The 15,715-nt window shown below is 40.6% G+C and overlaps 1 protein-coding gene across 8 annotated transcripts in view; it reads left to right on the forward strand.

The window, feature by feature from the left end:
- Positions 1-15,715, forward strand: part of UNC5D (unc-5 netrin receptor D) — a 466,349-nt gene that overhangs the window by 246,266 nt on the left and 204,368 nt on the right. For all 8 annotated transcript variants that reach the window (XM_087814164.1, XM_087814166.1, XM_087814165.1 and 5 more), the window contains exons 2-3: positions 2,544-2,762; positions 15,450-15,593. In XM_087814164.1, coding sequence (XP_087670290.1) covers positions 2,544-2,762; positions 15,450-15,593 — 363 coding nt within the window. The remainder of the gene's footprint in view (positions 1-2,543; positions 2,763-15,449; positions 15,594-15,715) is intronic.

Consider the following 15,715-nt stretch of genomic DNA (forward strand, 5'->3'; position numbering starts at 1 on the left):
TGCAATCTCTCACCTCCCCACTGCCCCCCTAATAAATTGATTTTCTTTCTTTGTTTCTTGTTTGCATGGATCCTGGCCCTTTTCCTACTTATGCATGATTTTGACATAGCTTCAATAATAAAGATATAATGTTGCATTCTGCCTTTAAAAAATTTTCTGCTCTGAATATTAAGATTGATTGATTCTTAATGGAAGTCCTTGAGCTAGCCTGCCAACTTTTCCATTCCATTCTCCTGCTCTGTGTTTCAGATGAAGGCTGACTTGTTACTTTATCTAAAGGGCATTTATTAAAATAGCGGGAGGGTATCCTAATTGCTTTCAGATCTCTGTTTTTGTGAATGGGGTGGTTAAAATTTGATTTATCTTATGATCTAGTGCCTTTATTTGTCTTTTTTTTTTTTTATGCTGGGTAACTATGTGCTCACTGTTTGCTTGGAGATTGTTCTATATGATTTCCACCCCCCATTTAAGTAGTTATGTCAAACATCATGCATTGTTACTAGTTAAGCAAAAATTCTTAGTTCAAAATGTGTGACTGTGGCTGTTTGGTATATATTCTTTATCAGGTGACCATTTTCTGCAACAATGAATTACTTTGGACAGAGCTCAAGTCCCTGATGAGTGTGAGCTGTTCAATACCCATATAAAATCTTTAATACCTTTGTCATTTTCTCTAATGCATTGATTTACAAAAGCCTGAGGGGACTTGGTATTTATTGGGGATGGAAATCGGCATGAACAGTCAGCAACAAAATGAATTAATATATGGTATGTTTTATGAAGTCCGTTGTAAATATAATTTAAAACATTTTTTAAAAAATCCTCTCAGATTCTATCCTGAAACCCATCTTATTCCATGTGTTATATACATATTTTATTTTTTGAGTGACTTTATTGTACTTTTATGACACACTATTTGCTCGCTTACTACTTAGAGTATTTGCTTTATGATGATTTTTGGCACTTCCAATTACTTACACATGAATAAACTTTTCTAATACAATTGTATTTTAAAGCTTATAGCATCTTAAATTATTATTTTCCCCCCTTAAGTTGATGTATTTTATGGAAAAAATAGTTTGGAGAACCATACAATTTTTATGTTTAATTTATTGTAGTGGCACAAATAGTGCTTGTATGATCCTATTGGCAAGGAACCTTTTTTATAACTGTTCCTTTATTTTCTTTCTTACACAAAAATATAATTATAGGCAGCCATACCTCTGTGTCCTAGCCCCCCTTCTTTTTACATTTGAGAGTGCTCCCTTAAAAAGTTTTAAAACAAGACAGTATTCCTAATGTTGTGAATTATGTTTGCCTTTGACAATGCTTGCTGATTTACATTGTTTTTATTTGTTTGTTTGTTTTATGGTAGGCAGTATATTTATTGCAGTGATAGTGGCGGATGACTTACAGTGCTGGCCAGTGTGAATATGAGGTTCTGTTTGTTCAGAATCACACTGATAGCCTACGGAGTGAGATTGGGTCACAGGGCGCACCCTGTCTCCTAGGCTCTCCCCTGATGCACTGGGTTGTTCTTACAGTGGTTTTACTAGGTTAATTTTCCCCAGCGTAATCCTAAGACTGGTTTGCTTTGAATGGGAATGACCCTTTCCAGGGCCTGGTTGATGTTGGTACTGAAATCCTTGCATTCTTTGTTCTTGCTCTGCAATGGCCATTGGAAGGCACAGATACCATTCCTCTCGGTCATCTCCATATTGCTCAGCAGCCAGAACTTTCTTCCCTTGACTTTAAGGTCATTTGCTTGGACTTAAGTCCTTGCTAAATGTAGTGAATAGGCAATGAAGCAAAGTCTGGAGTCCTGCCTTTACCAAAATATAAAAAATATTGCTTTACTCCACTCATCAGTTCCCTCAATTTAGGGGAAAATCTCTCTCTCTCTCTCTCTCTCTCTCTCTCTCTCTCTCTCTCTCTCCCTTCTCAGCAAATGTAATTATAAGTCCTTAGCCTTGAAAGTGAGATTCATAGTATATAGGGAAGGAGTACTGGGGTAGAGAACAGTGGCCAACAACGGACAGAACAATGTGCCTTCCTTTCATAGTTTAGTTCAGTTGGTGAGTTTCGGGAAGAAACCCTATCCAAGGTGGAATAGCAGATGACCTCCAAAGTTTCATAGGTAAGGAAAGCGGAAAATTTGGAATTGTCTGGATGTGTCTTATGACTGCGCATCCTCCATCAACATGCCTTTATTCACACTCGTGGGAGCACCACATTTGTTTCACATTATTTTATTGAACACCTTGAAGTACCACTCACCAGACTGAATCTTAAGAGTCAGCTTCTCAGGACACTGATATTTATTTCAGTTCTTTCAGCAAAGGGGGGGGCTCCTGTTCATTATTTTCATTTTTCCAGTGACACTGGAAAATAATTCATCTACACAGGCCTTATGAGCCTGCTGTATTAACATGATGCAGAGTTTTTCAGCAAAGATTCTTAGAACTGGTGTGGGTTGTGCTTTGTGCCCTGACGTATGTGCCGCCAGTGTAGGCTCTCTTCTAATTTCTTCCTTAATTTTGCAGGAACTGACAATGGCGAAGCCCTCCCTGAATCCATCCCATCAGCTCCTGGGACACTGCCTCATTTCATAGAGGAGCCAGACGATGCTTATATCATCAAGAGCAACCCCATTGCACTGAGGTGCAAAGCAAGGCCAGCCATGCAGATATTCTTCAAATGCAATGGCGAGTGGGTCCATCAAAATGAGCATGTCTCCGAGGAGAGTCTGGATGAGAGTTCAGGTAAGAGTATGAAGAATCCATTGATAGCTCCTCAGATCCTCAGATTTCAATTTATGTAAGACACCCACCATTGTCTAAATTGAATAAAGTGCAATCATCTCTTTAAATGGCCCCACAGCTCCTTTGCTGGTCGCCTCCCTATGGCACAGGGACATTGCTTTTTCCTGCTCTCTGTGACTTTGACACCTAATTTTGCATGGAAGTTAATAGTCTCACTAGAAATAAAGTCAGGCAGTCCCTTTTCTCATTTTTGAGTTCTAAATATCTTTGAAGACAAATCTTCCACCAAGCAAATGCCTTTTTAAGCGGCATAATTTCAGTTTCTTTAATCTTTCCTCCTAGATAGTATTCTTGCGTATTTCCTTCACAGTCAGTGGTTTCTGAGTCTTAAGTTCTTTTGGTTACTGGGTAATGATAAAGCCCAAGTTAGATTACCAGACTTAAACAGAATCTCCAATATAAAATAATTTTAGGGCCATCTTTTCTTCATTAGTTTGGCTATTGTGGCTGACGAGTGGTGATGATGAGATTAATGATCATACTAGCTAATGTTTATCAAGCACTTCCTATGAACTAGGACGTATCTAAGCATTTGACAGATATTATCTTACTGTCTTTGCAGTAGTCCTCTGGGTAGGAAACTGAGGCTCTAAGAGATTAAGTAAACTATGGGCTTGTGCTGAATTTCAGAGCAAGATCATTTGACTCAAAGCTTTTAAAAAATTACAACGTTTTATATTTTAGTGTATAACAGAAACGGTATATGCTTTTGAACTTTGGCTCCTCAGACTACCTAAAAATTTAGTCTCATTCTAAATCCAATCTGGTCTCACCCTAGATTATTAATTTAATTAGTTCCGATTCACTCAATAGATAATTAGACTTTAATAAGTAAAAAGAAAAAAAGGAGTATAATTAGGAAGTTTCAGTTCAGTTTAATTTATTAACTATATGCCAGTGCCATTCAATACACTAGGTTAGGCCTTTCAAAGTATTCAAAGAAGGGTAAGATGCAAACGCTGATCTCTAGGGCTTTACACCTTCAGATAAGTGTAAGATCAATATACCCATAGTGCAGTACATATTAAATGTCCAAGAGAGAGGTAGATGGTGCTGTAAAGGAAAAGGAAAAAAATCACTAGGACTCTCAGGAAAGGTATGGAAGCAATAGCATTTGGAAGGGACATTGACGAGTGTGAAATTCAAATAGACCCCATTGGTGCTCACTAAGTGGACCGAGAGGAGTCTGGGGAATCTTAAGTTCAACATCAGCAAACAAAAGAAAGCTTGACATGTGTTCAACAGAAGTTTGGTTTGGTTAAAATATAAAATTGATGTTAGAGAATAGCAGCTAATAGCTGGAAAAGTTTGTTCTATTAATGGCATGAAAACCCTCCAGTACCAGAGTGAGGAGTTCTTTACTTACTTTTATGGATACTTTGCTGGTGATGGGCTGGAGCTCCACTTCCAAGGATGAATCTGGCCCAACTTTTTGAATGGTAAGAAGCAAAGAGAACAGGGAAGTGAGGAGACTTGAAAAAGGAGGGTCGGTTTCTAGAATGGTGACCACAGAAATAAGGAGTAGAAATCCAGTATGGGAAGCACGTTAACATATGAGACCTAATAGCTGACTGAGTGAATGAAAAAGTTGGAGGAATAAAAATTAATCTCTTAAAGAAGCAGAGGGTAATGCAATTAATATAATGAATTACATCAGCAAAGAGAAAAGTGTGGGGTCATTTTTTGGACAAGCTGAATTTTAAATACTTCTGGGATATAATGAGGAGGTGTAGGTCTGGAATTGGGTAGAGCTCAGAGATAGAAAAGTGGAATTGGTAATCATCAATAAAGAATGAAATCATGGAGACGGAGGAGTTGTCAAGAGAGAACAGGTGATATGAAAAGGGAATGGATCTAGAGAAATACCTCCGTAGGAGTCGGGGGGGCATAGTCAGCAGCTGACAAGGGAGTAAGCACAATGTGTGCTGTGTTCCAAAGCCGAAGGGGAAAATTATTACAAAGAGATCTTCACGTAATACTCTGTCTCTGCCTAGGAATCAATAAAGAGGAAGGCAAAAAGCTACATATATATACAAGCAGTGTTAAATATTGTACAGCTCTGAACCAACTTGGGATTGCAGTGTAAATGCATAATGTTAGAAGGCAGAGAAACACCTAAAGCCTTATCACGATCCCCTGTTCATTCCAGTGTGGAACTAGTATGAGGAAGGGGAAAAAAGTGCCAGTTTTAAAGCTGTTGTTTTATAGACCAAAAAGATGCTTAGAGCTCTGGAATCTAAATGTGAGAACTGGAAGAGATCTTAGTGATAACCTAACATCCCTATTTTATCCATTAAAAGACTCAAGTTCCAAGAGATATAACTGGTTCGTGGCATAGCTCTTTCTAGAACCTGTATCTCCTGATTGGCACTTCAAATATACTTCCTTGACATATAAGCCACCTTTACAACCAGATTCCTCTGTTCTTCTTCTCAATGAAAACATTGCCAAATTCCTTTACTGACAAAAGGATGAGTTTCAGCACATGGCTCATCATTTCCCATCATGATCTGTTTAGTGTTTCAATTTCCTGAGTGTATCATCCTATAGTTGTCCCCTTGGAATTTATTTATTCTTGTCCGTATCTGCCATCTCTGTAAAGGCCAATCGTTTTTTCTGTGTCATGTTTATGGCACTGTTAGACAAAAGTTTATTACAACCAAAGATACAGAGACATTTTCAGGATTCCAGATATAGTTGAGGTTTTTGTTTGTTGCTGTTTTGCTTTGTTTTTTTAAGATGGATTTGGCGTAATCAAGGCCAGATTTGGTGTAATCAAAAGAAGACAGCACATCGAATCTTGATGTCAGGAAAGATTCTGCTTTTGTGCCCCCAAAGTTGGGATCCTGATAGATCTGTTGCTGGGAGAGACTGAGTCACAAACAATAGGAGTCTCACTTATCTGGACACGAAAATTTCAAAGGAAGGCTCTGAAATTTGGGAGAGAGCAACAACGGGAACAGCATTTACCACATAAGCAAAAGCCTATGAAACAATAGAGCATATGAAAGGTTCATGTATCATGTACTCAATTAGTCCAACTGGAAAGGACTCAAATACCAGTGGCTCAGTGGGGCTGTCTGTTTAATCCTCAGATGTGTCTGTCCTAGATTTTGCCCAGTAATGAACTCAAAATAGCGGAGTCCCATTGGGTGAACTGCTCCAAATGAAAGAGAGGAAGAATGTTGAAAAATGATCATCTATTTTTTATACCACTGCTAGAAAATCCTATATCCGGTCTCATTTAAAGACCCCTGGATAAGTATTGCGAGCCACCCCGACACTGCCCTCTTGTAATTTCGCGGCGCTCTGTTTTGTTATTGCTTCCCCCTTTTAATTCCCCTCGCATTGCTAGGCAACCCCATGTCTTGCAGACAGCGGCGGTGATTATATTCTCTGTCTCCATGTAAAAGCCTTACCTCTCCACTTCCTACATGTAAGAAAAAAAGACCAATAAAAAGTCGCAAATTCCAAAGGAACTGGAAAGAACAAAAATTCATAAATGACAAAATCTGAAGAGATTATATACCATTTTTTAACAATGCTGTTGAGAACGAATTTAAATTTTAACAGCTACCTTTTTGAAAAGAATTTAATAAGCACAACCTTTTCTTCCAAGTCATTTTGATTGAATCAATAGGGAAGAAAGGTCTCTCCCTAAACAGTTTTCGTCTGTGCAGTTAATGAAAACCGCTGTCTACCGCACACTGCAATTATGTTTCCTAGGCTCTGTATTAATAGTGGGGTAGTGGAAAGTGGAGCAAGATGAGTGGAGATATTATACCCAAAACCAATACATAAGTGCAATTAAAGTTGGAAACAAAATGGCCTCAGGTATTGAAAAATAGATGCATTACTTCCCTTGGGTTCCTCAATGCCGAGCTTGAGCTCAGGGCTTCACTACCCTTACAGACTTAATGACTTTTGATTGGGCCTGTAAAATAATTCCTGCCCATCCAGCAGCAGTGAGTGAGCTGGGAGACCAAGGACAGTGAGACCGCATTTGACCAGAGGTAGAGAAATATCTGTATTCTTTTAAGAAGTTGGATATAACTGCTTATATATCTTTGGCTAATGCAGTCTCCATTTCTCAAATCCCAGAGAGTTTTGATACTTTTTACTTGCAGATTTCTCTTCTTTGCGGAACTAGTGGGAAATGCATAGGACCTGGGAGTGTTTGGAGTAAGACACAGAATCTTTTGTTTCCAGATTGGGAGCAGTAAGTCCTTACAGTTGTTAAAAGGCTGCAAACTGCCTTTGGTCTTTCTGGTAATTTGTTCCGTCATCTAACAGCTCGAATGAGAAGAAAAAGGATTGTGTGTTTTCATGCAATTTAGCTTAGAAAAACCCAGAGCTAGAGTTCTTTCCTGCAAAAAGTGCGATTTATTTGACATGAGTTAGTGTGTTTGCACAGCCCTGGCTATACCTCTTAGTAATGTACACTCTCCGTTCCTGCACAAGCCAGGGGATCCTTTCATTTATTCTGCCTCATTTCATCTGGAAATATGGGGCCTCTTCTCCCTTGTGTTTGTCCTCTGTTAACATCTGGAGTCGGGAGGTAATCTCAACACAGGAATCATGCCCCTGAGCAAAGGGTGGTGTGATCAGTAACACAGAAATGAAGAGCTTTAATCTAACAAATAGACAGACGCACACATGCACACAAAAGCCACCACCACCACCACCACCAGCAAAACTTGTTGGCAATCAGGATAATGTAGCCTGTGGGAAGCTTGAGTTATCAATAAGCAAAACCAGTTCTTTATTGCTCAGTAAAAACAGGAGTTTCCCTAATGGTGCACCGTGGCTCCTAGCCTATTCTACCTTGGAGATACCGAACTCTAATGAGTGAAATAATGTGGATTCCAGTGCGTTATGGGAAAAGTCTCAACTCTGGTGAACTCATATTTTTCTTCTTAAAGAATATCATTTCGGGGATTTCATTGTGTGTGATTTCCTTTTTAAACAACCGAAGTCACTCTCTAGGGATAAGAGGTTAATGGATTGTGTTGAGAAAAGCGAGAAGAATAGAACTAAAAATGCATTAAATCTTAAAAGTTTACATCTAAGAACTTTTCCATGCTGGTGATGGGGATTTGAATATAGTATCTCCCAAAAAACCATTAATTTGAAGTTGCCTTCAATGATTCACAAATCACCGAGGTACGTTTGGGAAGCATATATTTCAGACCACATAACACAGAAATAATCAATTTCTCGGATGTTGCGTGGGCAGCCCGTGTGTTTAAAACTCACTTTCACGGAAAGCTTCTCCCACCCCATGCAGACTGCACTTTGCTCAGCACTCTGCCTCTGAGAGAGGACTGACAGAACGGTAAAAGGTTTTCAGGAAAATATTATGAATTCTTCCCATGAACCTGTGATAGAGTGTGAAGAACTTGTTCCCTTGTGTCTAATTTCACCTTTCCTAAAAAATCTGGAGATCATTTACTCTCATTCCATCCTTAGCAGAGATGTGAAAGCAGCCAACATTTTTATGTCATTTAATAACAATTTCTGATATTGAGCAGAGCTTGGTTCTAAACCCTAAATTCTTGACCAGTGTCTTTAGACTTTTTCATTCTTTTCAGTTCGTGCAACAGTCAGAAGTGTGTTTCTTTTCTTGGAAGTGGGAATTATAAGGATCTAAAAATAAAACCAAAAACAACTGAAAATAGTCCAGCGGTGAAGAGCATGGGTGTTAGTGTTAGAGGACACCGTGTTTGAACTCTGGGTCTCTATCTATGAACTCTTTCAGGTAGATATGTTACTTAGCTTCCTTCTGCCTCAGTTTCCCCATGTGTGAAATGGCAGTAATAATTCTATCTACCACATAGAACCATCGTGAAGGTTACAGAACTTAATACACATGACATGCTTAGTTCAGTGCCTGGTGTATAGCAAGTGCTCAGTCAAGGTTAGCCTTCAAAATGATAAATATACAATGGATCTTTTTTCTTAAATGGGGTAAGTGCCTGGTGATTATGCTTCAAAAATAGAAAATTATAGACTTTTACAATTCCAGAAAGAAAGAAGGGCTAATATTATTAACAGGTAAATAATTTGCTTTCCTGGAATGACATTCCACCTGCCTGTGATTCACTCATTCCATTTACATTTAATCTGCATTTTTCTCAGGGCCAGTTCGGGAGATAGAAGTTGTGTGATAAATGTACTGGCCTCAGGACTCCATCTCCCAGCAGGAGGTGACTTTAGTGACTTTGGGAATGGAAGGTCATTGATTGGGGCAGCCGGTTGGAAATCACACCAGTGTTTCTCGCCAGGTTGGGAGTATGATGTCTGAGTGAGTCATTCACAGGGTGCCGTCCTCTAAATAACCCTACCATGACCACTTCTGCCTCTTAAGTTTCCCTTCTCTCCGTTATCAGGCAACGCTATCAAGTTAATTTGCTTTTCTCTGCCAGACACCTTGGTGCTGATTAATTCTAATCTCTAGTGTGGAGGAAACTGGAGAGCTTGGGTGTATTCTTAGTTTCTGTACTTAAGACTGAACTCCTGGTGCTTCTGAGGAATGTGTGGAGTGGTTATTATCCAGGGGAAACTAAAGAGTATTCGTTAGGCATGGTGCACATTCAAAGGAGGGCTATTTTTTAATCAAAATACATTTTAATCTTGTTGCTGAAATAAAGTGGCAAACTACATTTAGCCCTAATTAAGCATCTGCCAGTAAAATGAAGGATGGTTCTACCTTTTAATTATCTACATTTAATTTACTATTTCAATAGCATGTTGGCCTGAAGACAAATAAGTCCCCCTTCCCAACCCAAGAAATGGAGGCACACTTCCCTAAAAATGCTTTCCTATATCTCAGAATTTTGAAACTTCAAATATGTTTCAGATTTGTGTTTCCTTACCAGAGCCTTGCCCTTGATGCCAAGCTAAATATTGAGTGAAGACAGAGCCTTCAATTCCTTGGTAGACTGGGAACCATTCCCAGAAGATTTTGCTGATGCTGTGGAAAGGATAGAAGCCCCTTTTGTGTGACCTTGTCTCAGCCTGCTCTTCTCTTGTCAGAGCAATCGTCACACTGCATTGTTGGGACAGATTGAAATGTCTTCCAGTCTAGCTTGTAATCTCCTTGAGGGTGGGGATCTTGATCCCCTATTTTGTCATAGTATCGTCAACACCTAATACAATGGCAGGCACATATAATTTTTTAATAATGTATGTCATACACCGTATAACATCTTTGATGTATTTACTATGGCAATAAGGAATTCCTATGGGATCTATGGCAAAATAATAATAGAAGGGGAAATAAAAATAGCATGGTGTTAAGATGGATAAGATAATGCTTGCGGTGGTATTAACAAAAGTAAAGTAATTACTATACAAAGGTATAATCATCAGTAATGATCATAACAATATGTTATTCAACATATGAGGAAGCTTCTCATTGTTCAAGCATATAGGCTCTAACTTGGACTAGTAAGAGAAAAATGAAAACTTTTATATATACATGAAAACATTGTGTGTGTGTGTGTGTGTGTGTGGACTCACTTCTCCCAGCTGAATGGGCAGTTTTCTGCCTTCTCGGGGCAGTGGGGTACGGAGAGCCTGACTCAGAGCCAAAGCCAAGTGTCAGAGGGACTGAGCTCCCGAGGGAGATGATGGTCCCTTAGAGAAGGCTCTTCATTGTGAGACGGTGGCTTTTCGGAGGGTGTTTGATTTTCTTTTTCTTTCTCAGAGAATTGAGCAGGGCCCTATACTACTCAGGAAGTTGTTTTAGAACAGTTTTTCGGAGCTTTGTCTCTGGAAAGCTATAGAATCGTTGTGCTTAACCCTCAATCACAAAACATGACAGTGTGGAAAACCAGGCCCAGAGTGGGCCAGACACTGGGCTAAAGCGGCCCAGGGAAACGGGAACAGGAAGTTGGACAAGAGAGAAATTCATCAAAACTTAGTTTGCTGGCCTCTCACCGCTTCGGTGCAGTTTGAGAAATGAAAAACATCTCGGAGGAGGGAGAGGAATTCTCACTTAGCTTCGTGATTTTACTTACTCAGTTTATTGCACCAAGCATCCTGCTACAGACAACTTCTAAACGGTTCAAGAACATAGAGCTGTGAGGAATGGTAAGCACGGAGAACCGGGTTAAATTCCTAGCCAGGCGCCCATCACCAGGTGTATCTGAGAAATGTTGGCAGCTCCAGCAGGCAGAACGCTGCTGACGGGCTTTGTGCAAGCATGGCGATGAGCAGTAGATACGAGGCGTGGGGACAGCTGTTAGTAGGCACAGGGCTGCGGTTGGCATGGTGCTGAATGTTAAATACTATTCCCGAATCCTTTCTTTCCTACAGAACAAGTTGGCACTACGACTAGAGCCCTTAATTAGAAACTGACCCGAAATAAATGATTTTCATTCTTTTTCTCTCTTTCTTTCCTCCTGCCTTCTGTTTCTCTTCTTTGAACATTGGAGCGTATACCTTCAATTTGTTGGAAAATTCTCTAACTTTTAGTCTCCCAACAGGATTAGACCTGCTAAGAGTCACTAGTGTTTTCTATCTGATAAGTAAGGGGATTACAGCAATAAATGCTGTCAGCGTTTTTTCTCATTTAAACAAATAAAGCTGACAAATGATAAAGCTCTGTGCTGCTCTGTTATGCTTAGTACATGCAGAGCAATTATTCAGCTGCTGCCAGCATTAGTCTATCTACAACTAAACCATCCAACGGCATTGAAAGCTTATTAGCATATCAGTCTCATAGTCGTATTTTTATATTCTGTAAGACTCTACTCCATAACAAGGGCCGGTGGTTATAATTTGCACAATAATTTAAAGGGTTGGACTTTTCCATGCTTATTAGAGTTACACAACTTATCAGGTAGAATGCCTCTCTTATTCATGGGATGCCATCTTCTGCTTGCCTGGGATTTTTGCTCTTCTGTAGCCTTTCCTATGAACTTGTTAGCTGCCAGCTCTGGAAATGTAGAAGTAGATGGCTTTCTCTGCAACAGGACTGGATGAACCTCAGGGAAGGCAAGTGGGTGGAGGTTTCTTTAAATAGAGCTGCTTTCCGTGAATGTTTCCTGTGTGAGGCTTCTCGTATGTGTGTGTATCTGTTGTATAACATTTATATATAGTATATATACAGACGTACATATATAAAATATATATCACAAGACATAGCTATAATGAAGATTTGTGAGAGAATATAATGGTTTTTAAATTTTTATGTTATTCAATAATTTCTTGTAATTGTAGAAAAAAGTATAATGGATACAAAGTGTTCATGACTTTCCAAGGGAGGGGATGGTTAGACAAGATTGATGACCTCATGTTAGAAGAAGAGGTCTAATCCAGCGAGATAACATACTGCCTTTGGGGGGGATGATGCCACTGGGGCCTTTTAAAGAAGCCTATCCCTGCAGATGCTACCTGAGGAAAAAATACACTGTATTTTGAAATAGTTATTTTACATTTGTTTTGTTTTGCCAATCTCGTGGGCAACCTCAGGGAAGGACCTGTAACTGAGCCACTCTAATGTTGAAACTATGACTTCAACATTTTCCTCTCAACTGTAGTTAGTCTGAATGAGGGGTTGCAAAGCTTCCTGACAAGAATGGGGGAAGATCAGCTATGACCTTCATGGTGGGGTTGATGGTCGAATGTCCATGCTTTCCAAAGCAAACCATGTGCAGTAACCATATTTTCTACTTTCTGCATTTGGTGCTCTTGGGGTTTAGCTGACTCTGGAGGTAATCCCCTGCAAAGGGCTGGCTGATGTCTAGCGATAACAAACAATTTGCTTGTGAGCATGCCTTTCTTATGCACACCAACCAATTCAGAGCATATTCCCCCAACCAGTTCTTTCACGGAGCTCTTACAGTCTGGGCCAATAATATTTCCCTGCACCAAATCCAGGACTAGGCATCAGACAACTAGGGTAGCCATTGTGTCCCAGAATTATTCAAACTCGCCAATTCTAAATCTGTTTATGCTGCCTCTCCAGTTCCTTCCCATGGAAAACACAAAAAACCCTCCTGCCCACCTTTCCCCCTGCCCTTCTGCCTGCTGGCTGACCCTGGTGCTTCCCCGCGTGTCCCTGCATGGTGTGCTGTGCTTCCTGTTTCTAGGGATTTGTGAGTGTCAACCTTTTTCTTTATGCCAGTTATTTCTGTTTCTCTGTGTCTTACCATACCTCATTAAAACTGATACCTAGTACCCTTAAAATACCAAGCCTCCTAGATTAAATCATAGCAAGTTTTGAGGTTTGTATGTGGAAACTTCCTGCTATGTAAACCTGATAATCCTGAACCATTTTTGCGACGGCGTTTGTCTTCATTTCCAGCTGAGAGGAAGCCAATAGCTTAGATATTCTTGTAAGATGGAGAAAGTGAAAACACAGGCTTGTTCCCCATTAGCTTGAAGGCATTTCTGGCCTTTTGCACTTACAGATGCTTCTTCAGTGAGACGCCTGATTCCCATGTGGTGGTGTTTTTGTCCTAATACGTTTCCATGACCTGGGACAGGGGAGCCCTGCCATATTAGCATTACCCTAACTATCACCTGGCTGCACTGATTTGCTGTTCTCTCTCCTCCCTTTCACTGTTCAAAGTAGATACTCTCCCATTTGCCTGAAATCAAAGAGAAAAATATAAAACAAGCCCTCTTCTCTACAGCCCAGTTCCTTATTTTTTGTTTATTCAGCTGTACTTTCTGATCCCCAGTGAGGGGGCTGCTCTCTAGTCTGTTTCTGTCCTGACAAACCATTTTTAAAAATAATCTTGCTTTATTCTCTCTTTCTGTGACATTCTCCCTTTCTCGTCACCTGCCAACTTCGCCTTCTTCTTGTCCTTGCCCTCCCACTCCCACTCCTTTTAAGTGCAAAGGAGGGAGAAGCAGCAACAACAATAAAAACACCTCTAAGGCTTCTTTCCTATTCAGTGTAGGAGACTAGGAGATGGCTCTCAGGACTCTTCCATCTCTGCCAGAGAAGAGGGTGTACTTGTGCACTTTGCACAAACCGCAGAAATGTGAAAAATCGACTGTCACCAAGATGATGTTCTATATCTGCTACCTCCTACACTTAGGATAACTCAAATTGTACATAGCAATTTATGTGACCATAATGCTCTCTCTCATCACACACTATAAATAGCCCATCATTGACTGGGTGGAAGGGAATGCTTCCCCAGCCTGACTAATCCCACACCTCCATCCATGTTCTTTAAATCCTACCGCCACCCGAGATACAATCATGGTCCACCTCCTCACCCAAGTGTCCCTGGCTCACTTAGGTTCTACTGATGATTGTGTCCCCTGAATTCCCTTATCACTTAAAAAGCATAGTTACGCAGTTAATTTTCCTTTACATGTTCCATGTTAGTCTTATTTCCATACTGAAGTGTAAGCACCTAAAACTCAGGGAAAGAACTGAATTTTTAAGTGGGACCTGTATTTAGTGCTGGTTTTGGTATAAGACAGATATAGACCACACCCCAGGTCTTCTGTATCCGGATGGTGTGACTATGGACAAATGTGTCTAAGTCATAGTTCTCACCTGTGCGAAGTGGGGATGCAGCGGTGTCTACTGCATGAGTGCTCTGGAAACGGAGTGAGTGAGCAGGTTCACGGCTTATCGGGATGCTAGACACTTCGGTGAAACTCATCAAGCATCACCCTTATTTCCCACGCTGCGCCTCCTGAACAAGCCCAGCCTCGGCCAGTGTTGACTGCATGGAGAGAGCGTACCGACATGAAGGCTGCTACCCTGCTTGCGATGATTTAACTAACATGGCTAGTGAGGGCTGTGCCCTTTCATTCCTGGCATTCTATGCAAGGTGACTGTCCTTCCCAAAGAAAGAAAGGCTGATAGTCCTAGGTCAGATGTTTGGAAGAAACTCTCTCCCCAGTAAGAAGCACCAGGCAGACGTTCTAACTATTAGAAGGAAAATGCAAAGTACTTATGATGATGATGATGATGATGATGATGATAACAACAACAACAGAAGGTCAAGGTCTTAGTTTTATCTCATTCCACAGATGTACCCTTAGCCCCTCTTTCTACAAAAGCCTCTCTTTTTTTCACCTCCTCTTGCCACTGTTCCAAAGGCCTTCCCAAGTCCTCCTCTCTGGGCTTTAAGGCTAACTTAGTTCCACTTGTCTGCCTCACATTTGCTGGGCCCTCCTTGGTCCCATCCCGTGCATGTTTGCTGTCCCTGTTTTTCTTCTAAGCCGTACTGCTAGAGTGACCCTGTCCCCACTGTTATACTTGGGTAGGGGCATTTAGAACCACCTGGAACTATGTCACTGGGGTTGGTCTGTTGAGGCCTCTTGAGCTTCTACAATCCCAGTAACTAATTTGGTACATTTCTTATAGTCGATTTTACACCAAGAAAGATTAAAAAGCACTAAGCCCAGGCACTGTGGAAACCATTATATTGTATTAGAGCCACATTGGTCGGTGATATTTTACACTTACTCTTTCCAGCCTACTCAACTGTTGGGATTTAATTAGCAGTAATATATTATTGTCAAAGTAATTAAAACTGCTCCTTGATTAAAAACAGAATTGTGTAATTAACAAGAAAAGGTTTGGCTAGCCTTAACTTTCTATTTGAGAAATATAACAGCCTCATCGGATTTGCTCTGTTTTCTTATCAGGCTTGAAGGTCCGGGAGGTGTTTATCAACGTCACCAGGCAGCAGGTGGAGGACTTCCACGGGCCAGAAGACTACTGGTGCCAGTGTGTGGCATGGAGCCACCTGGGGACCTCCAAGAGCAGGAAGGCCTCTGTGCGCATAGCCTGTGAGTATATTCTGGGTGAATTCCTTGTCCTGGGGGAACACAGACAAGACTTAAATAGGGTTGAAGAGGGGCTTTGGACATGCAGAATACACATTAGAGGATGGCAGAAAACTCTCAGCATC

Source organism: Miniopterus natalensis, chromosome 2, assembly GCF_054644295.1.
Source record: "Miniopterus natalensis isolate mMinNat1 chromosome 2, mMinNat1.hap1, whole genome shotgun sequence".
Classification (NCBI taxonomy): domain Eukaryota; kingdom Metazoa; phylum Chordata; class Mammalia; order Chiroptera; family Miniopteridae; genus Miniopterus; species Miniopterus natalensis.